This window comes from Crocuta crocuta, unplaced genomic scaffold (assembly GCF_008692635.1).
Source record: "Crocuta crocuta isolate KB4526 unplaced genomic scaffold, BGI_CrCroc_1.0 scaffold95, whole genome shotgun sequence".
NCBI classification, from domain to species: Eukaryota; Metazoa; Chordata; class Mammalia; order Carnivora; family Hyaenidae; genus Crocuta; species Crocuta crocuta.
This window is the reverse complement of record NW_027530971.1, coordinates 9,946,201-9,970,480: the sequence shown is the minus strand read 5'-3', so window position 1 is coordinate 9,970,480 and position 24,280 is coordinate 9,946,201. Positions and strand designations below refer to the sequence as shown.

The 24,280-nt window shown below is 42.6% G+C and overlaps 1 protein-coding gene across 3 annotated transcripts in view; it reads left to right on the top strand.

Annotated features, from left to right (window-relative positions):
* Positions 1-24,280, top strand: part of ASTN2 (astrotactin 2) — an 881,037-nt gene that overhangs the window by 706,205 nt on the left and 150,552 nt on the right. For all 3 annotated transcript variants that reach the window (XM_077769932.1, XM_077769931.1, XM_077769933.1), the window contains 2 exons: positions 18,771-18,904; positions 20,658-20,806. In XM_077769932.1, coding sequence (XP_077626058.1) covers positions 18,771-18,904; positions 20,658-20,806 — 283 coding nt within the window. The remainder of the gene's footprint in view (positions 1-18,770; positions 18,905-20,657; positions 20,807-24,280) is intronic.

The following is a 24,280-nucleotide window of genomic DNA, read 5'->3' as shown; positions in this document are numbered from 1 at the left end:
GGTCAACTTTTCTCCACATCCTCACCAACACTTGTTGGTGTTATCTTTTTTGATATCTTATATCAAAGTATCTTTTTGATAATAGCCATTCTAACAGGTATGAAGTGATTCAACAAAGACCTTCTGTTAACTCAATCCAAAATTCTGTTCTCAATCCTTTTTAGAAGCATCAATCCACTCTTAGAAGAGTTTGGGCTTGACTCCTTCAACTTTAGCTTGCCCAGCCTGAATCCTTATCAGAAGTTATTACTCCCTTTCAAAAAATAGAGGGAATACCAGCAAATGGTAGTAAAGTGGCTGCTTTGGGATTGAGAAGTACACATTAGTGAGACTTCTCCATCTCTTCATATTGCTTTTCCTATTTTTTCTCAAATTTTCAGATATTTATTCTGAAGAAAACTGGAGAAAGTTAAATATAGATATATACCTATAGGTAGATATATTAGCATATAGTATGTGTGTATGTGTGTGTATATATATGTACATATATACATATATATATTTATACGCATTTTAAATTAAGAAGGGTATTTTTTTTATATTCAAGGTAAACAGACTTATCAATGAGATTTTGAGGTTTTAGGCATTTTAGTGATCTGTCATTGAGAAGACCCAAGTTTTGGAATCACCCAGATACAACAGATGCTAGCAAGGACGTGGAGAAAGAGAATCTCTTTTGCACTGCTGGTTGGGATGCAAATTGGTGCAGCCACTCTGGAAAACACTATGATTCATCAAAAAATTAAAAATAGAACTACCCTGTAACCCAGCAATTGCATTACTAGGTATTTATCCAAGGGATACAGGTGTGCTGTTTCAAAAGGACATATAAACCCCAATGTTTAAAGCAGCAATATCAACAATGGCCAAAGTATGTAAAGAGCCCAAATGTCCATCGATGGATGAATGGATAAAGAAGATGTGGTATGTGTGTATACACACACACACACACACACATGCACACGCACACACACACACAATGGAGTATTACTCAGCAATCAGAAAGAATGAAATATTGCCATTTGCAACTACGTGGTTGGAACTAGAGGGTATCACACTAAGTGAAATTAGTCAGTGAAAGACAAATATCATATGACTACATTCATATGAGGGCTTTAAGATACAAAACAGATGAACATAAGAGAAGGGAAGCAAAAATAATACAAAAACAAGGAGGGGGACAAAAACATAAGAGACTTTTAAATATGGAGGACAAGTAGAGGGTTACTGGAGGGGTTGGGGTGAGGGAAATGGATTAAATGAGTAAGGTGCATTGAAGACTCTACTCTTGAAATAATTGTTGCACTATATGCTAACTCAGTTGGATGTAAATTTTAAAAAATAATAAAAAATAAAGAAATAAGTAAGCCTCTAAACAAACAGAAAAAAAAAACAACCCAAAAAAAAACAAAACAAAACAAAAACCCAGATTTAGGTTTAAATTTCAGAGTTTATGCTTACCTGTCAGATAGCATTATACAAGTAACTTATCCTACTTGAGCTCCATTGTCTTATCTTAAGAAAACTTGCTTCCTAGGATTGTTCTGGATATTATATAAGATGATAGATGTAAAGAAAAGAAGGTCCAACTATCAGATAGACCTAGGCTTACATTCTTATTTCACTACACACTATGGAGATACAACTTCTGTTATTCAGAATCTCAATGAAGATAACATGCGGATCATGTAACTCATTGAATTATTGTTGGCTTTGGTAGGATTTTTTATATAAAGCCCTTAGTAATGCCTAGTATGATTAAAACTTTGATCAATATTAGTTTCAGCTTCTTTCCTCTTCCTTCATCTTCAACTTCGCTCTCCTTTTTTCCTTCCTTGTCTTTTTTGCTTCTGTTCTTGCTGCTGATTAAACATTCAGCATAGAGTAGGTGCACAGTAAATAGTAATTGCCTTAGCCTCAGGCATCCATTGATTAAAAAAACCTGACGGGTAGTCAGTTCACAGAAACCAGGAAAGTCATACCTCCCCAAAGGCAAAGGTAATCTAAATGTCTTTTTGGCAGCTGTTTCTAGTGATTTATTTTTCCCCACTGAAAAATATTAAAAAGAGTAAAAATTATTCTGAGCATAGATGTTCCTAGAATAATTTTTGTCTGTAAATAATTGTAAACAACTTTATTATGTTCATAATAAATAATAATAGTTCAGAATAGGTATGTTTCTTCCATGTGGAGAATATCCAAGTCCAGGGCTTTGCTAATATTCACTTCATTGTCAAATATATGTATATGCATAGACACATGTATGGGTCTGACATTATGTTAGGTACTTTACAAATGATCCTTAAACATTCCTTACTGTTGTAGGCATTAACGTATCCCCATTTCACACATGTGGAAATGAAACATAGAGAGTTGAAGTCACTTCTGTCAATTTGCTTAGTGATAACACTAAACTTTGAACCCAGGGTTTGGTTCCAAAGACCATACTCTTAACCTCCATGTCCTACTGTCCCTCCAAAAAGATCCCTTTTATGATTTAAGGGATCTAGACTTCAGAGTTCCAACATCCCATGATGGAAATGTGACTAGAATGAATGTGGTAGAAATTTCCATTTTCATAACCTCCCCAGCTTAATTTCTAAGGCTTCCTTTCTAAGGCTTCCTTCTAAGGCTTCCTTTCAAAGGCAAAGATAAGCTTAGTTTGAGTCTAGACTAAGCATGTCCCCTCCTGTCCTATGACCTTTCTTTCCCTGCCCCCACCCACGGGCCCAACCATGGAAGCCTTACCAGCTGGAGAGACTGCCTCTCTCAGATGCCTCCTAAGGGAAAATGGGCGTACTGGAAAAATGAGGTCACCAGTGGCCACAGAAAGGAAATTCTGTAGTCCTTTACTCAGAAACTCACCAGTAACTTAAGCTAGCATTTAGCGACATAAACTCCACAATCTTGGACAAATCTTCCACTTGAAACCTTCCCACCCGCCTCTCATCTCCAGATGTTCTCACCACAGAGGAGAGGAGTTACTATCTGTCCAAGGACAGCAGGCCTTAGAAGACAGGTCTTGTCTATTGGGTGGGGCTGGGAGCCTTGGCTAAAAGCCTCCCTTAGGAAAAGTGAGAGTTGCATCCAGGTTTTCCCTTCTAGGACTCAGCGGGCCAGAAGCAACGCCTTGTAGGAGACAGGCTGAGGGGAGGATCTGTTCTCTGGAGAACTTGGATTTGTACAAGACTAAGAAGCCCTTGGCAGCTCAAGGTCACAGGGCAAGATGCCTTGGGAAGATGACTCATGATTAGATGGATGAGGCTACTGATATGGCTGCGTCTTCTCCCTAGAGTTATAACTGATGTTTCCTGTTGCTCATAATTGGTCTGCTATTCATCACTTTCACAACTGCTATCAGCTCAGTGACAAGCAGGACAAATGGTCTGGAGATAGTTTGGAACCATGTAAGCACAATCTATTGCCCTGGTGTTGGAGAAGGTCTACTAGGATCACATAGATTAGACATCCAGAGAGCTCCTGGTCTTCTGTTCCTCAGAGTTTACCATTCATCCGTGCATCACTTAATCATGCGACAAACATGTATGGAGTACCTGCTGTGGGCCAGGCCTTGTACAAGGAGCTTCTGATAAAATAAGGCAAGGGAGAGTTCAGTGGAAAGGGCAGGCATATCAGTAAATAATTCAATAAGATATTATAGCTCACTAGCAGATACGATATCCAAGGTACAGTGGGAGCTGGAAAACCAGAAAGGAGTTTCCGGAGAAGATTGCAGTTGTAGGGAGTCTTAAAGAAGGAGGATGATGTGGCCAAAGGTAGAGTGGAGGAAAAGCATTCTAGGCTGAGAAGAGTTTGTTGCTTGTGTGGTCCGTGACAGGTGTCGCTGGTGTGTAGGACTGAGGGACACTCGGAGGTGGAGCTTGAGGCTAGAAAGGTTGTTTGCCATCTCTGTGAGAAGGGCCGTGTGTGCCAGGCCAAGAACAGAATATTATACTTGTCTTGGTCAAAGCTCTTCCATTGGTAAGAAGCAGAAATCCACTGAAACATCTAAGAAAAAAAAATGGAGAAATTATTATAATGATATAGTGATTTCCTATGGACAGAGAACACAGCAGAGCTTCCAGCATCTAGGAAGTAACTCCAAAGCCTTCCATCTCTGCTTCTCTCCCTCTGTCTCTCTCCCTCTGTCTCTCTGTCTCTGTCTCTGTCTCTCTCTCTCTCTCTGTCTCTGTCTCTTCCTCTAACTCTTCTCCTTATATTTGCTGGTCTCTGTGAATGTAGTTCAGCATACCAAGACCCTAGAGCCACATCTAGCTTTGTATCTCATGCCAACTCAAGCACTCACAGACCAATGACCATTTGAATCTACATTCCCACCAAAAATATCTAATCAGTCCAATTTAGGCCAAATAATGAATTTTGGTCCCACTACCCTTGGCTAAAGCAACAGGATTATTTAGTTCAAACATGACTGCCAAACTGCTCTTTTATTTGATACCTAAAAGGTAACTATTAAAATAACATCCTGTAGGCAGGTACTCTCAAACTGGAGTACCTTAATCCAGGGGGATACACTATGATATGAAAAGATCTATCCAAAGCCACAGGATAAAGACATAAGAGATTCTTGAGCAAATAGTATATAAGATTTGCCTGGGAGTATATTATGTCAGATTCTGCAGCACCTCTCTCAGGATTCTGGTTCAGTGCCGCTGAGTTTGGCCTGGGAATCTGAAGTTCTAATAAGTGCTTCAGGTCACTAATGAGGGAAGAGGCCCAAAGATCACCCTATGAGAAACATTTTGAGGGGGAACAAAATCCTCCCTTGTTTTAAAATTAAAACCAACTCAAGTCTATTGTAGAGTAGAATTTGCAACTTGCATAAATATTTAAGAAAGAGACTTCAAAGTAATTTTGCCCTGGTCCCTTCTGATATTTGGGATTCTTTGTGTGAAAAGCTGAAAAAAAAACCTTCCATATTTTACTGGAGGATGTGGAAGGTTTTTAAAAATCAGGAACTTTGGCTCTTAGATCTCCTGGGCTGGTCTTAGAAGTAAAGTTAGCATGTGATAGGAGCATGGAAAAGGTTAAGAAACAAAGAATTATCCTTGGCAGAGAAGAAATCTAAGGTAAAGCCAACTGAAGGTGAACGGACAAGAGATACAAGATTAGGGTTCTTAGCATTCATTTATTTATGATAAACCAATTTATTAATCATTTACTAGGGATATCAGGTGCTAGGGATTAAATAATAAAGCAACAGGAGAGCTCCAACCTCAATTTGTACACAGTCTATTAGGAGAAACAGATAAGCAATGAAACAGACAATACAATATAACACAGTAAAATAAGTTTTATGATAGGGGAAGGTGGGAGAAGATATATTACAAAAGAAGAGGTCTATTCTCTTCCCGCTAAAGCGGGTTGGAGTTGGAGGATGTTCCCTGCAAGAGGTCATTCCCAAACAGAATTGCTAGATTAGTCAGTGGGGGAAATTATGGGATGGGGGAAGAGTTCCTGGAGAGGAAATAGCATGTGAATGACTAGAGGTGAGAAAGCATGGCTGGAGAACAGAGTCTGAAAAGAGTGGTGGCAAGGGGTTGATGCTGGAGATTTAGAAGCAGAGATTTAGAAGCAGAGATTTAGAGGGCCTGACATCAGCACAAAGGCATCCGAATGACTCTGAGCCACCTAGTGGGATGTGGCAGAATCTGGCCTGGCAGGCCAGTTATGGAGGGCTCAGGGCATCAGAGTGGTCCACGGCTGTCTGCAAGTATCTGAGCTGGATGCCTGGGGAAGATTCAGCAGGAGGCAGAGCAGCATCGGTATGAGCACCATCAGTTACAGGTCCCTCTAGTGCTCATGGTGTTGCCAGAAGGTTAGGGCCTCTGAAATAAGAATATTCAACACCCTTATTTTATAGATGAGATAACTGAGTCCCAGAGAGGGAGACTGCTGTGGCCAGAGTTGCACAATTACTGACAGAGTTGGGATGAGCTCTCTTTCCTGAGAAGCTCTTGGTGGAAAGCTTGGTGTCCAGCCTAGAATCTAGAATAACACAATATGGAGAAGACTCTGTCAAGTACCAGATACCGAGATGCCATGTCAGGAGTGGTGGTGGGAGTTTAATGGACAAAGCTGTTTAGGAAATGCTGCGTTTTATGCATTACTTTCTTAGGGTTTCCCACTGACCATTAGCATATAAATGGCTCTGAAAAGTTCCATGTAGAGGGGTTTTACTGTTTTAAATCATCTTTTCCAAGTGCTTTTGACCACAGAGACAACCTGTACAACCACTCCCAATTTTTTTTTTAACTTAAAATCAGCATCCCATTGAACTCATGTTTCTGGAAACACACTTTGGGGTGTTATTCTGGCCAGTAAGAAGTTAGAACTGAACAGAACAAGGCTAACCTGTCACCCTGGCTCATCCTGAGAATATGCCATGCCTCAAACCCCACCTGTCTTCAGTATTTAGGAAAAATGGCCGGGGCAGAGAAGAGGCATTTAGTCTTGGGAATCAGCTTGGTGTTTGAATCCTAACTCCAAATTATCCTAGATTTGTGACATTGTTCAAGTCATTTGATCATGCTGAGCCAAACTTTAAGTTTCAACTTTTTCAAAGATTTCATGGAGACAGTACAACCCTATAATATATGGGTTTATTTCTCGATTAAATTAGCTCAAAGTGGTGATGCATTTAGGAATGTGAGGAGCTTGAGTTTGAATTTTGCTCTGGCAAACATTGTCTATGTAATGTAGGAAAGGAACCCAACCTCCCTGGGGCTTTGGTCTCATCCTCTGTGTAACGAGAATGATAGCAATACCCAAATCAAGGCATTCCTGTGCAAATAAAATGCTTCTCTTCCTGGAAAACACTGAGCACTGTGTCTGGCACATAGGTGTGCTCAGAACTGCTCACTGTTATTTTTAATGCATTGAAACCTAGCACTCCGTCCTCCACATGAGATGGATGGGAACTGAAATATGGGGTGAACTGACAAGAAAAATAGCTCCTTGCCTGAGGACCATATAACCTTATCATCTTGTCTCTGTACATCCTGAGAAACAGACAGCTGACAGTGCCCCATGCTGGAGCATCTCAGTGGGTTGTATATTTATTTCTCTAATATTTTTTCATTAGCAGAAGTAAGCGTGGCAAGAAAGGGGGTTTGGCTGGCTTTAAATGTCTTCCCCCTGTCACCCAGATTAACAAGCTGTTCTGTTGGGCTCTCATCATTCAGGGGAGAATGGCTTGAAAAGTGAAGTTTATCCTGACAGGGGAAATTAGGTGTCATTTCTGTGATTTATAGAGCCGTAGACTGAGCGGCACAATTTCTCACATAGGAAATGGGTCCTTGCCAGTTAGTATTTCTCTACCGTGTGGCCTTGTGAACGGCGGGTTCTGACTCAGAAGCTGAAAATGAGGAGTGGGACAAGGGAATTCAGGGGCAAGGCTTCGGGTTTGGAGTCGGAGACTCTCTGCTGGATTCTGTTCTGTCTGGGGAACGCTGGGCTGCTGTCTTCTCTTCTCTGGCACTGTAGTTGCCCATCTAGAAGGCTTACTACAGATAGTAAGAGCTGCAGCATGCACAAGGTGTTGAGAGGCGTATGAGAGCTAACGGATAAATGCCTGAGCACCAGGACAGAGTAAGGATATGCTTAACAGGTGTCTCTTCCCTTCATGCTGCCCCTCCCTTTCTTGAGAAGCCACCCATGGCATGTTTCATTGCCTGTGCGACCTCTTCCGCAGAAAGCATGTTAGCTGGCAGGAGGTTTGAAGTACAGACTTTCTTCTCTTTTGATCAGTGTTAGGTTCCCAGCAAAACTGGGCATAAAGTGCAGAGTCCTATATACCCCCTGTCCCCTCACCAACACAGAGTCTCCCCCATACCACCTCATAATCCCTCCGCACCTTGGTGCATTTGTTACAACTGACAAACCTGTACTGATACATCACTATTACCCAAAGTCCGTGGTTTACATGAGAGGTTTGCTCTTGGTGCACATTCTGAGTTCTGACAGATGTATAATGACACATATCCGCCATGATGGTATCGTACAGAATAGTTGGACTGCCCTAAAATCCTGTGTGCTCCGTCTGGCCGTTGGTCTCCTTCCCCCAGCCCCTGCCAATCACTGATCCTCTTCCTGTCTCCATAGTTTTGTCTGCTGGAAGGAACTTTTAAAGGATCCCAGGCAGTATTTCATAGATGGGAAGTTTTAAAGAGGATAGGAAAATTGTGGGCAGTTATGAGGAAAAGTAAAGTCCAGGACACAAATCAGGACACATGATCAGAACCAGCAGTACTGTGGAGTGTGTGTATAAGTTGAGGAAATTATAGGTGACAGCAAGGCTCAGAGAGGGTAAATGACTTACTGAGGTCACATAGCAAGTTAGTCTGAAAAGGTTAGAGTCCCTGGGATTCTCCCGTTACTTGACTTTTTCCTTTTTTTTTTTTTTAATGTTTATTTATTTTTGAGACAGAGACAGAGTATGAGCGGGGGAGGGTCAGAGAGAGAGGGAGACACAATCAGAAACAGGCTCCAGGCTCTGAGCTGTCAGCACAGGGCCCGACGCGGGGCCTCGAACCCACGGACCGCAAGATCATGACCTGAGCCAAAGTCGGCCGCTTAACTGACTGAGCCACTCAGGCGCCCCGTCACTTGACCTTTTTCATGCTCAATCTCTTCCTCCTATGGAATTTTATTCACTCCTGTGGCTGCTATTACACTGAACCCTGTGACGCTGGGGACATTTGACTTATAGAAATGAAAATTACAGATGGCATTTTCATTGGTCTATTCCTATGGAAACTGTGAAGATCCCAATATATACTAAAGGTGGAGGAAATCAGGGGTATGAGTCATATTTAAAACATGGATTGTCTCCATCAGAGTGTGCTCTGGAGGCTTTGTATTTCAGAGCGCAGGATCCAGAACCAGATTTCCTGGGTTCAAATCCTGACTGTGTCACTGACCAGCCCTAAGACCCTGGGCATAAACACAAAATGGAATGCAATAAATTTACCTACCTCACAGATTGTTGGGAAAATTAAAGGAGCCGGTATATCTAAGGTACTTAGAGTTATCGTGAGGAATAATACATGGAAAGTTTAACAGTGCTTGGCTACTGACATCCGCTAGTTGGTGAGAATATTGCTCATGACGGTCATGGCTGAGAGAATGGGTTTCAGAATCAAATGACCTGAGTTCAAGTTCTTGTTCTACCACTTTTTAACTGGTGACTTTGAATAGGCTCTTATACCCTGTGAACCTCAGTTTCTTCATCTGTAAAATGGGGATGGGAGCAACAGAATCTGCCTCCTAAGGCAACAAGATTAAATGAGATCATGTGTATTAAAGTGCTTAGTACACCCTCAGCGAGTGTTGTTACTATGTTTGTTTCCTGTCTAGCAGCACAGCAGATAAGTGGCTTGAAGCCAGATCCAAAGATAGGTGGCCTCATGTAAATGTTACTGAGATGAGAAACTTGGTTTGTTTTCTGCCAGATTCTTGTGGTGTAAACATAGACAGGTCTCTTCCTCTCTTTGGGGATTTTTGTCTGCAAAATTGTGAAGGTCAGTATCACCTTTCAGGACTCTTCTAGATCTGGCCTACCAGGGATCTGTGACATTGCATATGTGCATGTGCATGTCAGAGCCCTCTAGCTCCTGACCTAGACTATATGTAGTCTAAGGTCTGTACTTCCCTTTTCTTGGCTGTTCCCTAGTTGTGACCTCCTCTAAGCAATCTTTCAGGATTGTTAGAGGTAAATTACCTGCTTCCCTGGTTATTTATTGCCATGTAATTCCAGAAATTGTTGGCTTAAAATAACAGTGATCATTTTATTAGTCTCTCTAATGGTTCTGGGGATTGACTGGGCTGAGCTCAGTGGTTCTTACTTGACTCTCTCCTGTGGTTGCAGTCAGCTGGTGGCTATGGCTGGAGGTATCTCAAAGACATCCACGCTCATGTATCCAGGAGATGACCCCAGGTGTTGGCTGTGGCCTCAGTTAGGTCTGTTGGCTGGAATACCTACATGTCACCTCTCCACGTGGTCTGGGCTTCCTCACAGCATGGTGGGTGGGCTCGAAGAGTGAATATCGCAAGAGATATAATGTGGAAGCTGCCAGTTTCTCAAGAATTGGGACCAGAAATTGAAGCAGTAGTACTTTTTTAGCTGTAGTTATAGAGCCCAGAGCCAAGGGGAGAGAACCTAGGTCACACGTCACGATGAGGGAAACGTCAGTGATATCTAGGGGCATGTTTTAAAGTCATTATGCCTGCCTTCCTGCTCTATTGGAGAATAAGAAAATCTAAGTCCACAGACATTATTCATTTCTGTCCCCAAATGTGTTCTCACATAGGCTGCTTAATTAATGCAGTCATTCATTTGTAACAAGATGACCAGCTAATCTCCTCAAAGTCAGGGCACACCAATAGTTTTTTATTCTATTCCCAGGGAATGGAGTTTCTGATCCCTGGTCTTCAACTCCTGTAACTGGCAGGGAAGTGAGTGACTGGCACCCCCTGCTAGGGGGTGTGCTAATGACCGGATGGCAAATGGCCCGGGTAGGTTCTCTCCTAGAGGTCCCGGCTGAGCTGGAAACCACTGTTTCTGCGTCTGCACTAGCGCTCCTGTAATGTCATCTTCAATCATTCCTGTGCTCATCAATCCTAGTCCCTCCTGACCAATCACCTGTGTGGTCAGCAAGGGCTCAGGAATCAGTCTCCCTACAAAGCTAAGATGTCAACCACTCCCATCGCTCTTCCTCCCTCTTTCTCTAGGGACCTAAGAGCTTCTGATTTTACTTATTTATTTTTTATTTTTTTTAATTTTTTTTAATGTTTTATTTACTTCTAGGAGAGAGAGAGAGACAGCGTGAGCAGGGGAGGGTCAGAGAGAGAGGGAGTCACAGACTCTGAAACAGGCTCCAGGCTCTGAGCTGGCAGTCAGCACAGAGCCCGATGCGGGGCTCGAACCCACGAACCGCGAGATCATGACCCAAGCAAAAGTCGGACCATTAACCGCCTAAGCCACCCAGGCGCCCCTAAGAGCTTCTGATTTTAGACCCAAGCACCCCCTGGCGAAAAGCTAACAACCGACTGTCCTCCAAGCAGTGATTCCAGAGGTCTCCAGGAGAGAGGCTCTCCCTCCAGCCTCCTACCCCAATGCACATTCAATGCCTTCATGGCAATTCAGTCTTTTTACAGTGACCAATTGCATTTCTGTCACTCTTTTGCTGGAAAAGAAAAACAACAGCAAGTATATATGCTTAATACCTTGCAGAGCATTCTATTACATATCTGTGGAATTTAACACATATTTTTGGGACCCTATTATGTGTTGCTCTTTTGCTTAGAGCCAGGGGCACAGGGATTAATCAAATATATTATCTTGGCCTGGAGGAGTTCACAGTATAATAAGCAAGAAGGACACATAAATAAGCAAATCGCAAGGACATGTGAAATGGGCAAAAATTGAGAGAAGATAGAGGGACAAAATTTTTCAAGTACAGGGTCTCAGTGGACAAAAAGTTTCCTGGAATTCAGCAAGGAGAAAAAAAAAGTGGGGAAAGGGCATTTAAGAACAAAGGCACAGCATAAGAGAAGGCTTGGCGTGAACCAGATCATAAAGTGGGTGCAGTGGAGAGGAAAAGGGAGAACAGCCACAGGCTGAACAACAGAGGATTTTGGTTTTTGTTTTTTGTTTTTTTTTAATGGTTTTAGAAATTTTATTCATTTTTTTTCAAATAGTTTATTGTCAAGTTGGTTTCCATATAACACCCAGTGCTCATCCCCACAAGTGCCCTCCTCCATGCACATCTTCCCCCCTTCCCCCCATACCCATCAGTCCTCAGTTTGTTCTCAGCATTCAAGAATCTCTCATGGTTTGCCTCTCCCCCTCTCCCCCACCATTTCCCCCATTCTTCTCCCCCATGGTCCTCTGTTAAGTGCCTCCTAATCCTCCTATACATGCAAACATATGGTATTTGTCCTTCTCTGCCTGACTTATTTCGCTCGGCATAACACCCTCAAGGTCCCTCCATGTTGCTACACATGGCCAGATTTCATGCTTTCTCATTGCCATGTAGTATTCCATCATATAGATGAACCACATCTTCTTGATCCAATCGTCCGTTGATAGACACTTGGGCTCTTTCCATGTTTTGACTATTGTTGAGAGTGCTGCTATGAACATTGGGGTACATGTGCTCCTATGCATCAGCACTCCTGTCTCCCTTGGGTAAATTCCTAGCAGTGCTATTGCTGAGTCATAGGGGAGTTCCATTGTTAATTTTTTGAGGAACCTCCACACTTTTTTCCAGAGAGGCTGCACCAGTTTACATTCCCACCAACAGTGTAAGAGGGTGCCCCTTGACCTCCACCGCAGTAATTTCTTACTTGACACATCCCCAAAGGCAAGGGAATCAAGAGCAAAAATGAACTATTGGAACCTCATCAAGATTAAAAGCTTCTGCATGGCAAAGGAAACAATCCATAAAACTAATAGGCAACCAACAGAATGGGAAAAGATAGTTGCAAATGACATATCAGATAAACGGTTAATATCCAGAATCTATAAGGAACTCACCAAACTCCACACCCGAAAAACAAACAACCCAGCGAAGAAATGGGCAGAAGATATGAACAGACACTTCTCCAAAGAGGACATCCAGATGGCCAACAGACACATGAAACGATGCTCAGCATCCCTCCTCATCAGGGAAATACAAATCAAAACCACACTGAGATACCACCTCACGCCAGTCAGAGTGGCTAAAATGAACAAATCAGGGAACTCTAGATGCTGGCGAGGATGTGGAGAAACAACAGAGGATTTTGAATGTCAGGTTCAGAAGCAGAGGCCTTAACCAGAAGGAGGTGGGGTTTTGAAGGAGTCTGAGTAAGAGGGTGGACTCACCAGGCTTGTTTTAGAAAAGTGGGAGAGGAGGTGCTGAAAAGGTGACACTGGAGCTTGAAGACAAGTCCAGAGGCTATGACAGTTAACTAGAGAAAAGGGTTGGACAGCCACAAGACAAATCTCAATAGCACCATGGAGATAACAAAATTCATTAAACTTTGAAGACTTCAGGGCATCTTTTTGGTCTGAAAAATCATCTCAGAATCATCTCAAATCAAAAATAACAAACTTGGGGCGCCTGGGTGGCTTAGTCGGTTGAGCGTCCGACTTTCGCTTGGGTCATGATCTCGCGGTTCGTGGGTTCGAGCCCCGCGTCGGGCTCTGTGCTGACTGCCTGCTCAGAGCCTGAAGCCTGTTTCAGTCTGTGACTCCCTCTCTCTCTGACCCTCCCCTGCTCACGCTGTCTCTCTCTCTCTCTCCTAAAAATAAATAAAACATTTAAAAAAAAAAAATTCAAAAATAACAAACTTGGTGTCAGCCTCTGAGTCTGATTTTTAGTGTAAAAAATACAGTCATTGTAAGTATAGAATATGAAATTTAATTCACGGGCTTAGTGACATTTTATACGGATGGTCCCAAGTATCTTAATCAAATAAGGAGTACCAAAGTTAAGATTCCTAAGACACTGTCAACATTTTAAGGCTGGAAGAGCCCTTTCCTTGGTATTCCCACAGCCTTCTGTATTACTTCATAGCATTTGATCCATATTCATTGTGATTGTGTCTTCAGCATTAAGCTATGAGTGAGTCCTTTGAAGTTAGCTACTGCGTCTTGTTCATCTCATTTCTTAGCATCCAGACAGCAGATGGTACGGAGTAGGAAGTTCAGTGAATGTTTACTAAACTTAACTAAACCTTTAAAAATGCATCTTTGCATCCTCATTTTACAGATGGAGAAATTAAGGCTTAAAGAGAGGAATAACTCCACAATTTGAACGAGGCAAGTTCAAATAGGAAAGTAACCATTGAGTCAGAAATAAATCTTAGTTTATTTTGATTGCTTAACATTTTTGTGGCTGTTTTCTCCTCCTGCCCCTTTTGGTTTGCTAGCTAATTAGTCAGAAGTTGGAAGCATTTCTTTGTTATGAAAATGAATGATCATGCAAATGTAGTCCTTACCCTTGTTTAAGTACTGGATTTGTTTCTTAAGTCCCTGCACTGACTCAAAAGCCAGGAGTCAACAATGCCTCCAGTGTAAGGTTTCATTTTCCTCTGAGAACGAACACACACAGACACAGACACACACACACACACACACACGCACGCACGCACCCATGCACAGGCGTGCAAACTGAGCATAAGCACGTGATTCAAACAGAGCAGCTGAAAAGGATGTTTTGGATGAAATCTTGGCATTTATTGTTCCTGTGTGACCCGGGGAAGTCCAGGAGGCCAGGATTCTCTTCCATGCTCATTTGTGAGTGGGGATAGGACCTCCATCTCAAAGGGTGATTTTATGATTAAATGGAGGAATAGAATCATTTCACCACAGAGTTGCTCTCTCACCGTGGACCAGCCAGCTAGCTTTCCTGAGCCACTGTATCTGATCTGTCAAATGGATTAGATTAGATGATTTACAGAATCCCTTGAAGCTGGAACGTTCTATGATACTCCTCCCCTGGGATCTAATTGGATTCGGGATGGGATGTTGCAAGGGCTGGAGACCTAAGGAAAGAGTGATGCTGCTCTGATGCCTTGCTGGTTCCTGCTCCTTAGCCAGGGCTCCCTCTTTGATGTAGGCCTTTTATCAGGCTATGTTTGTGCTCTCTCCAGGCCTTGCCTGGCCATTGCACCAGTCCCCATTCTGTTCCTCATGGTTTGGGAAAGAGCCAGTAGATGTGGAGACTCACAGGCAGGATTTCTTCCCAAGAGCAGCTTGGATGGTGAAACTCACCAAGTCCAGGGAGATTTCCTGTTTTGTTTTCTACAAGCTCAAGCGACTCCTGATTACAAAACACACACACAAAAACAAAAACACATATACAAACAAAACAGGATGTTCTCTGTCCTCTCATTGCTAGAGTCAAAGCAGCCTCTTACCATCTGGGTCACTTTCACCCATGGCCCTGGATTTCACCATCATGGTGGTAAGCCCTCAGTGCTGGCTGGAGATGTTACAGAATCTTCCTCCCGGAGCTATTCTGCACATTAATTGTAGTAAAGCGGAACCTGCAAATGGAGGAGGAAGAAGCTCCATCAGTCAGCATGACCTCATGTGATCCCATTTGGTTTCTGTCCTCATGAGACCCCACCCCCAGCCCCACCCTGTGCTGGTAGAACAGCGGACATTTGTTTCTAACATAGGTTCTGACTTATAGTAGGAATAGTGCTAGGTGCTTATGCAAACATCGAGAGAGATATACCAAAAAAAAAATTGTTGTTCACTTGAAATTTGAATTTAACTGGGTATCCTGCATTTTTGTTTACTGAATCCAGCAACCATACTTCGGATTTACCCCACTGCCCCACATGGCTACATAGAAAAGGTCTGTACTTGTGAGTCACAGAGATCTGGGTTGGGATTCTGTTTCTACTACGTACTTGCTGTGTGAACTTGGGAGAACTGCCTCACTACTCTAATTCCTAGTTCTTGCACCTGAGAGCAAAAATCATAACATCTATATCTCAGGGACTATTGTGATGATTACATTTTCTAATGCCCTTAATGCACCTACACCGTATAATTAAGTGCTTCATGAACATTAGCTTTCATTATAATTTTTTGTCTCTTTATTAAAAAAAATTTTAATGTTTATTTTCGAGAGAGAGAGACAGAGTGTGAGCATGGGAGGAACAGAGAGAGAGGGAGACACAGAATCCAAAGCAGGCTCCAGGCTCAAATCTGTCAGCACAGAGCCCACTATGGGGCTTGAACCCACGAACCACGAGACCATGACCAAAGCTGAAGTCGGATGCTCTGGTCTTTGTTTCTTTAGGTCACTGCTCTTAATTCAGGAGAAATTAGTTATTTGTTCATTCCCTACCAGAGAATATGGGCGAAAACATACAGCAGGAATATTAGGGCAGTCTCATCAGAGTCACTGAGAGAAATGTGGTAGAGACTAACACAATAGCATTCTTTTTTGTTTGTTTTTTCTTCTAAAAAGCTTTATTGTTTCCATTTGGCCTAGGACTTGGGAAAGGGATCTGGGGTGGTCAAAAAGCTGCCTAATGGCTGCAGGGAGAGGCTCAGGAAGAATCCACAACCCAGGGGAATGTCAGGGAAGGTCCTCAAAGGCTGCTGAGCTCCAGAGGCTTCTTGTTGTACTTAAGGATCAGCCTTTTGAAGAGATACGTGCCCAGCCCAGCTGGGGGGGGCAACAGCATGACAAGGTGAGTCAGGTGGTTGCCATCTTCTTGATGAGTTTCACCTCCTCATCTAGGAAGTGGTTCTCCAGGAAATTACAGAGATGGGGGCCTGCTTGGGCAGAACCCAGAGCAGGCAGCTCCAAGAAGGCCTGGTTCAGGTTCTTTGGAACCATGGCAGATTCTGTGGTGTCTAGAGTTTTACTCCGTGCATCTTGGGAAGGCTCTTGAATGCTTTAGAAGAGGGCATGGCTGCCAGACAAGTTTTGCGTCTTCAAGAAGCACTCCATGCCTTTGCATTTCTCCTCAGCGAACTTGCAGAAGAAGTGGGCCACACTCTCCAGAGCCACACTGTTGAGATGGAAATAGAACCCCAGAGAGGTAAGAGACCCACAGATGCATATTGCCCCTAACCCTAACCCTAGTGGTTAGGATTAATGGTGGTTAATGGCAGCCTCCACATTGATAGAGTAACTCTGAAAAATTTGGGAGCTCATGTTTGTTTGGTAATAAGGAGCTAAGCTCAGAATCCAGAGTAGCCTGGTCCCAGAGACAGAGGATGGCTGAGAAAACGGTTCTGAAGGTTGTGACTGGAAGAGATTGGAGGGTTGTCAGAGGCTGGAAGAAGGGGTGTCCCTGGGTCTGTTCTGGCTGAATGCTGTTGACACAAGAGACATATCTGCAGGACGGCCAGGCACGGTGTAAACTATAGCATCCTTGCTACCTACCTCCTCTGAGATCTGTGTTTTGGGTAGGTAAGGAAACAGACCCCAGACCCACTTTACACAATCATGTTATACCTGAGTCTTTTGACAATGCAGAGTAGAACAAGTGACACCTGGGTAATCAGGTGTCCTTGGTTATAGGCAGTGTGAAACTCATTTAAAAGCACACAGAAGCTCTGTGCTGACAGCTCAGAGCCTAGAGCCTACTTCAGATTCTTTGTCTCCCTCACTCTGCCCCTTTCATGCTGTCTTTTTCAAAAAGAACATTAAAAAAAAGTTAAAAAGTACACAGAAAGTAACAAACATAAAAGAAAAAGAAAGGACATAGGATCTGTTAACCTGGCAAAGGATTAAGAGATCAATATTCTCATGAGTTTAAAGAAGAGCTGAATCCTCAATGTCTTGTAACATCGGTGTGAATGGGGTGACTACCGCATGAAGCACACCTGAACCTGATCATGACATCGATGATGTTTTTCAGTGTCCATTTATTTATCCTGTGAATATTGACTGGATATCTGTGCTAGGCTCTATGGGAATACTCGTGTGAATAAGACATGGCCCGTACCCTCGGTGTGATCAGAATCTGTTGGATGAGACAGGCAAGGGAATGTGACAGTAGGTACGGTCTGGTATGTTATGGGGTCCAGAAGAGGGGAATGATTCAAGGCTTGAAAAACTCAAGGTAGGGTTCCCAGAATAAAGGAATATTTCATTTAAGGCCAAAAGAGTGAATTGGAGTACAAGGAAGGGGGTGGGGAATATGCCAACAGGGAGAAAAGAATTTTTTTAAATAAAAAGACAGTGAGGCACATTGCAATTTTATAGAATGGTAACTGTTGAGAGGAAGGGTTGCAAACTGTGGACCTAGACCAAATTTAGCCTGCTTCCTGTCTTTGTAAATAAAGTTTTATCAGAACACGATCATGCTGATTCATTTAAAGTATTCTCTGTGTCGCTTGAGTGCTGCAAAGGCAGAACTAAGTTCATTGTGGCAGAGACTACCTGGCCACAAAGCCAAAACTATTTGCTGTCTGGCCCTCTACAGAAGCAGGTTGTCGCCTCCTAACTTAGAGCATGCTTTTCATAAACAGGAATTTATTGTGGGGGAGAATGTTAGTGGTTGCATGAGAGTGGACCTTAGCACGTAAAGGAGCATCACAGGAGTGGGGAACGATGATCGTGTGGAAGCCATCAGGAGCTAAAGTAAGGAGCTTAGATTTCATCCTGAGGGCCTTGGGGGACCCTCTGAAGGTTTCCATTCAGGGAGGTGAGATGGATCACATATCTGCGAGAAGTCTGGTAACTTTACTTACTGTGGTAAGCACTGAGTAGTGGGTGGAATGCTTATGTTGTACACCTGAAACTAATATAACACTGTTAATTAGACTTCAATTAAAAAGGTGTTGGGGGCAGGGTCTGGGGCCAGACTGCTTTCACGAGATCCCAGCTCTATCACTTTACTGGCTATGAACCTCAGGCAGGTTATTTCTGTGGACCTCAATATTTCAAATGGCAGAGTGTGAAATGACGATGATAACAATTATATCTATTGTATGGATGGAGAGGATTAAATAAGTTAATTCAGGTAGAGTGCTGGGCCCCAGAGGAGGTTCTCAGCGGTTGCTGTTACCACTGTCCTGCCTCAGGGACCATTCTGGCTGCCTGGGAGAGAATGGCTCAGATTGGGGAGAACCTCATGGCAGCGTGTTAGGTGTTTGGGAAGGAGATGGGGTCATGTGCCTGTAAGTGGGTTGTTCTGAAGCTTGGGTCAGCTGTGCTCCCTGAGACCTTCACTCTCCATCTTTCCACTCTGGTCGTCATCATCTCTTCTGACCTCCTTTCTTCCAGGCCTTCAAGAGTGCACTGATGAGCTCCTACTGGTGCTCCGGGAAAGGGGATGTGATCGATGACTGGTGCAGATGTGACCTCAGTGCCTTTGATGCCAGTGGACTCCCCAACTGCAGCCCCCTCCCGCAGCCAGTGTACGTATGTGTGCATGGTCCCTCTTCCTCTGATCACCCCTTTCATGGACTCACAGTCGTGTCTCCAGAGTGTGTCACCAGATCCCTGAAGTCTCTGTGACCTACCTCCTCCTCTGAGAAAGCAGAGTTTTTGGGCAGAACAGAAACCAGATTTTTTAAACGATACCTCAGTTTATCATTACTTCCACACCCATCTGTTCAGGAGACGTTTACTGCACACTGACAGCTGCTTATCAGTTCCTGTGTTGGTCACTGGGGCTACTGAGGTAAAGAGGGTATAGAATGTTTTCTAAGACACATCATTTAATTTATTCATTCAACAAATAATTTTTTTTTATTTAAAAAAAAGTTTTTTCAACAAATAATTTTTGAACACCTGCTCTGTGCCAGGCATTGGGGGATTCATCAGTGAACAAGACAGTATGTGCACTTAGGGAGCTGACCCTTTAGTGAGGGGACAGATATCAAAGCAAAAACAGGAAAATAGGACACAGTTCAAAAAGTTAATAAATATATGAAAGAAAAACAAAGAGGTGCTAGGAGAGAGAATAACTGGGGTCAATGCATTAGTTGGAGGGGAGGGAGGGAAGCCTCTCCGAAAAGACCTGAATCCATAGTTTTCCAGGCAACAAATGGCATAGTCATGGTTCAGGCAAAAGGAAGAGCACATGCGAAAGCCCTGATGTGGGAAATTCACCATTAAGGGAAGTAAAAGACTATCATCTTGACTGATGGAGTGTGATTAAGACAGTGCTGTGAGGAGCATAGGAGCATAGAACAGAGGGGCAGGAGCCCATATGGGGGAACCAGAGTGCCTTAACATTTCTCTGTGTGTGTTGGGGAGATTCTGCCATAAGATAGTTCTTGAAGAGGTAGTGGAAATAGTGTAGTGGAAATAGAGAAGGAATCTGGGCTGGGGACAATCAAAGTTGCCATCACAGTTCTGTCCCTAACATGCTGTGTGACTTCTTACAAGTAATTTTCCTTTTCTTTACTTCCCCGCCTGTGAATGGAGGTGATTGAACTTCCTAGCCTCTAAGGACCTTTCCAGTTCTGACCTTCAATCATTGTGCTGTGTCTTTTTTCTTTTAAAAAATTTTTAAATATTTTATTTATTTCTGAGAGAGAGAGGGAGACAGGGAGACACAGAATTCAAAATAGGCTCCAGGCTCTGAGCTAGCCGTCAGCACAGAGCCCAACGTGGGGCTCGAACCCATGAACCATGAGATCATGACCTGAGCCAAAGTCGGATACTTACCCGACTGAGCCACCCAGGCACCCCATCCTTAACTTATAAAAGGATTCTCTAGGACTCCCGCCCTCTCTGAGGGAGTATTGATTTAAAGATATTATAGATCTGACTGATCCGTTGGGGAATTGGAGAGAATGGCAGAAAGGTTTGTGTTTGAAGGCACTGTCAATTACCAATGAAGCATCATTCAGAACATGGTTTAGATACATGGAAAACTAATCGATTTTCTGTGAGCATATATTGTATGCTTGGGCTAATTTACTGGATCCCACATTGATTCTGAAAGGGAGCTATTCTTAACCCAATTTTATGGATAAGGAAATAGAGGCTGAAAGAGACATAATGAGTTGCCAGAGTCCATACAATGGCTTGTTGGTGGGGTGAAACAGGATTTGAGCCTCGGGTGAATCTTGTGCTTTTCATCTTGAGATGTGCACACCTTTCTGGAGCCCAGACAATGCTGGCTGGCAAACAACCAACCTTCCCTGTCACCCTTTCTAGGCTTCGTCTGTCCCCAACAGTGGAGCCCTCCAGCACAGTGGTCTCCTTGGAGTGGGTGGACGTTCAGCCAGCTATTGGGACCAAGGTGTCTGACTATATTCTGCAGCACAAGAAGGTGGATGAATATACAGATACAGACCTCTACACAGGTAAGTAGGAAGCCCATGATTTCCCATTTGGTTGGGATAGTGTGACAGAGGAGAGAAATGGATTTTCTCGATGCCTTTGGAGACTTACGGTCATCTGATGTGGGAAGGCATGTGAGGTTTCCTTGTTTTGTGATTGTCACCTGGTGGCCACTCCTGTATGCTGTTTCATACGATTTTTCAGTGGGGAAAGATACTAAATTATAATTGGAAAGAATTTCTGACTCTCTGAGATGGATCCTTAAAAACATACAGCGAAGTGTTAATTCAGAAAAGGATTTAACCTTTTCTGCTTGGAAAACCTATAGGTCACATGTGTAAATAACAGTCTGTGAGTATATGATCTCTGGAACTGAGATAAAAACATTCAAGGAATTGCCTTTTTCAGTGAGACATACTATCTCTAGTCAGATAGTTGTCTTCAGTGATGGGGAAGAGGGATTTGGAAATGATTCACACATGAGTAAAGGGAGTCTTAAGAGTGCTACATTTGGCAGTGACTCTGAGTTGCTGTCCTTGAGTTCTGAATGTGTGACAGAGCCAAGAAGCTGTACCCTCCTGGAGGTTGGCTCTATGGTGGCTGGTTTGGCTTCAAGTCAGTCTGGGAGTCTGGGTCTGTGGTAGTCAGGCTAGCACTGGAACCAAGAGGAGCCTGGCCCACAGGGACCGCTACAGCTGTAGGAAATGACAAGCACCAACATGGGTTGGGAGCTTGGGTTCATGGGAGCCTGATGCCATGGAAGCTTTTGGGGCCTCAGGAGCCAGTAGGCTGGGCCAGGGACCTGGGGTCCTAAGAGCCCGCTGGGAGCCACCTATAGCCGAGGGAGTCAGCCTGGTGCTGGAGCAGAGTGGCTATGGGGTTCTTAGTGAAGGCAGGCACACACTTCTCTCTCCTTTCAAAGGGAGGATTTCTGTCCCACCTTGGGAGAGGTTATGATAGTGAATTTATCTTTCCTAACCTGCTTAATATCACTTTTCCTGTTTTTATGCTTCACTCGGGTATAATTCCTTACCTAGAAACTTTAATTCTTGTGGAAGTACTTTTTTTTTTTTTAATGTTTTATTTCTGGGGGCGGGGAGAGACCATGTGAGCAGGGAAGGGCCAGAGAGAGAGAGAGAGAGAGAGGGAGATACAGAATTTGAAGCAGGCTCCAAGCTCTGAGCTCTGACGCTCAACCGACAGAGCCACCCAGGCGCCCCTGTGGAGGTAATTTTCTGCATGGCTAGCTGTTGAATTTGATTTGGGGAGGGCAGGGTCAGAGGAACAAGTACTGCCTTTTGTCTAACTTCACTCTCCAAATGATTAGCAGCCTTGCTTTACAGATCAAGTAAATGGGTTCCAGAGAGGTGTGTTACTTTGCCAAAGTCCTACAACCAGTACCTGGTAGACCCAGGCTTTATAACCAGGTCTCAGTACCTGCTCATTTGCTGAGAGATTTTTGTTTTAGTTAGAAATGGATGCTGAGGGGCACCTGGGTGGCTCTGTCGGTTAAGCGTCAGACTTCGGCTCAGGTCATGATCTCCCGGTTAGTGGGTTTGAGCCCTGCATCCGGTTCTGTGCTGACGGCTCAGAGCCTGGAGCCTGTTTTGGATTCTGTGTTTCCCTCTCTCTCTGCCCCTCCCCCATTTATGTTCTGTCTCTCTTTTCTTTTATTTCTAAAGAACAAATAAACAAAACACAACAAAACAAAAAAAGAAATGGATGTTGAATTTTCTATTGAAATGATCATATAGTTTTGTTTCTCTGTGAATAGGATAGATTACATTTAAAATTATGATCAATTATATTGATGGATTTTCAAATGATAAAACAAGATAAAACAACCTTGCATTTCCAGAGTAAGTAAATCCCACGTGGTCATGATGTATTATCTTTTTGTACATATTGTTGGATTTGATGTTTTAAAATTGTGTTGAGAATTTTTTGCATTTATGTTTCTGAGCGATTCTGATTTGTAGTTTTCTTGTAATGCTTTTGTCTGTTTTTATTATCAGGGTTAATTCTGGCCTCACAACAGAAATTGCAAATTAGGTTCTCCCTTTTCCGTTTTCTAAAAAGAGTTTTGGTAGAATTAGCAGTATTTCTTCCTTAATTATTTGATGGAATTCACCAGTGAAATAATCTGGGCTTGGAGCTTTCCCTGTAGGAAGGTTTAACTACCAATTTAATTGTCTGATAGATATAAGGCTATTCAGATTAAGCTTGTGTGTTTCAAGGAATTTGGCCATTTCATGTAGGTTATAACATTCACTGGAAAAAGCTGTTCATAACAGTCTATAATTAGTTATAGACTAATACCCATGGAAATTTGGAAATTATAGTCATCTCTCATTCTTGATTTTGGTAGTTTGCCTTCTCTCTCTCTCTCTCTCTCTCTCTCTCTCTCTCCCCTGATCAATCTGGCTTGGAAGTTATGTAATTTTTTTTTCCTTCTCAAACCAATCAACTTTGATTTCATCTGTTTTCACTAGTTGCTGTTTCATTGTGTTCTGTTGGGATCTTTATTGTTTCTTTTCTTTGGCTAACTGGATGGATTTAGGTTCACTCCTCTTTTGTCTGGATTTTTAAGGTAGTAGCTGAGGTGTTTGATTTGAGATTTTTCTTGTAATGTAAGTCTTCCCCTAACTACTGCCTTAATGGCTTACCAATTTTTGATAAATTGTGCTTTCATTTTCATTTAGTTCATAAGATGTTCTTATTTACCTTTTGTTTTCTTCTTTGACTTATAGACTCTTTATGGTTACTTATTTAATGTTACCTATTTTCCAAATTTGGGAATTTTACAGACATCTTTTTGTTATCAAATTTTGTTTGATTTCACTATATATCTAAGAACATATTTTTTATGACTTTAATCCTTTTCAATCTATTGAGATTGGTTTTATGGCCCAGAATCTGGTCTGTCATTATTTTCAGTATCAACTTTAAAATTTTCTTCTATATGTGGATGGAATGTTAATTTAAATGCAAACTAGATCAAATTGGTTAGTTATGTTCAAGTCTTCTGAATTCTTTCTGATTTTCTGTCTTGTATCAATCAATACTTAAAAGAGTGGTACTGAAATCTCTGACAATAATTATGGATTCATCTGTTTCTTCCTATACTTCTATCAGTTTTTATTCCACATATTTTAAAGCTCTATTATTAAGTGCATAAACATTTAGAATCACTAGATCCTCTTGAGGAATTGATCCCTTTGTCATTGTGAAACTGTTGTCTATATTCTTATATTTTTTGCTCTAAAATCTATATTATTGATACAACTACTCTAGCTTTCTTCTGATTAGTATTAGATTGGTCTAACATTTCCCATTCTTCTAGTTTCATTTGTTCCTTTGTATTTAAAATGTATTTCTTGGCATCTGGATGACTCTATCAGTTAAGCGTCTTACTCTTGGTTTGAGCTCAAGTCATGATCTCACGATTTGTGGGTTCAAACCCTGTATTAGGTTCCATGCTGACAGTGTGGAGGCTG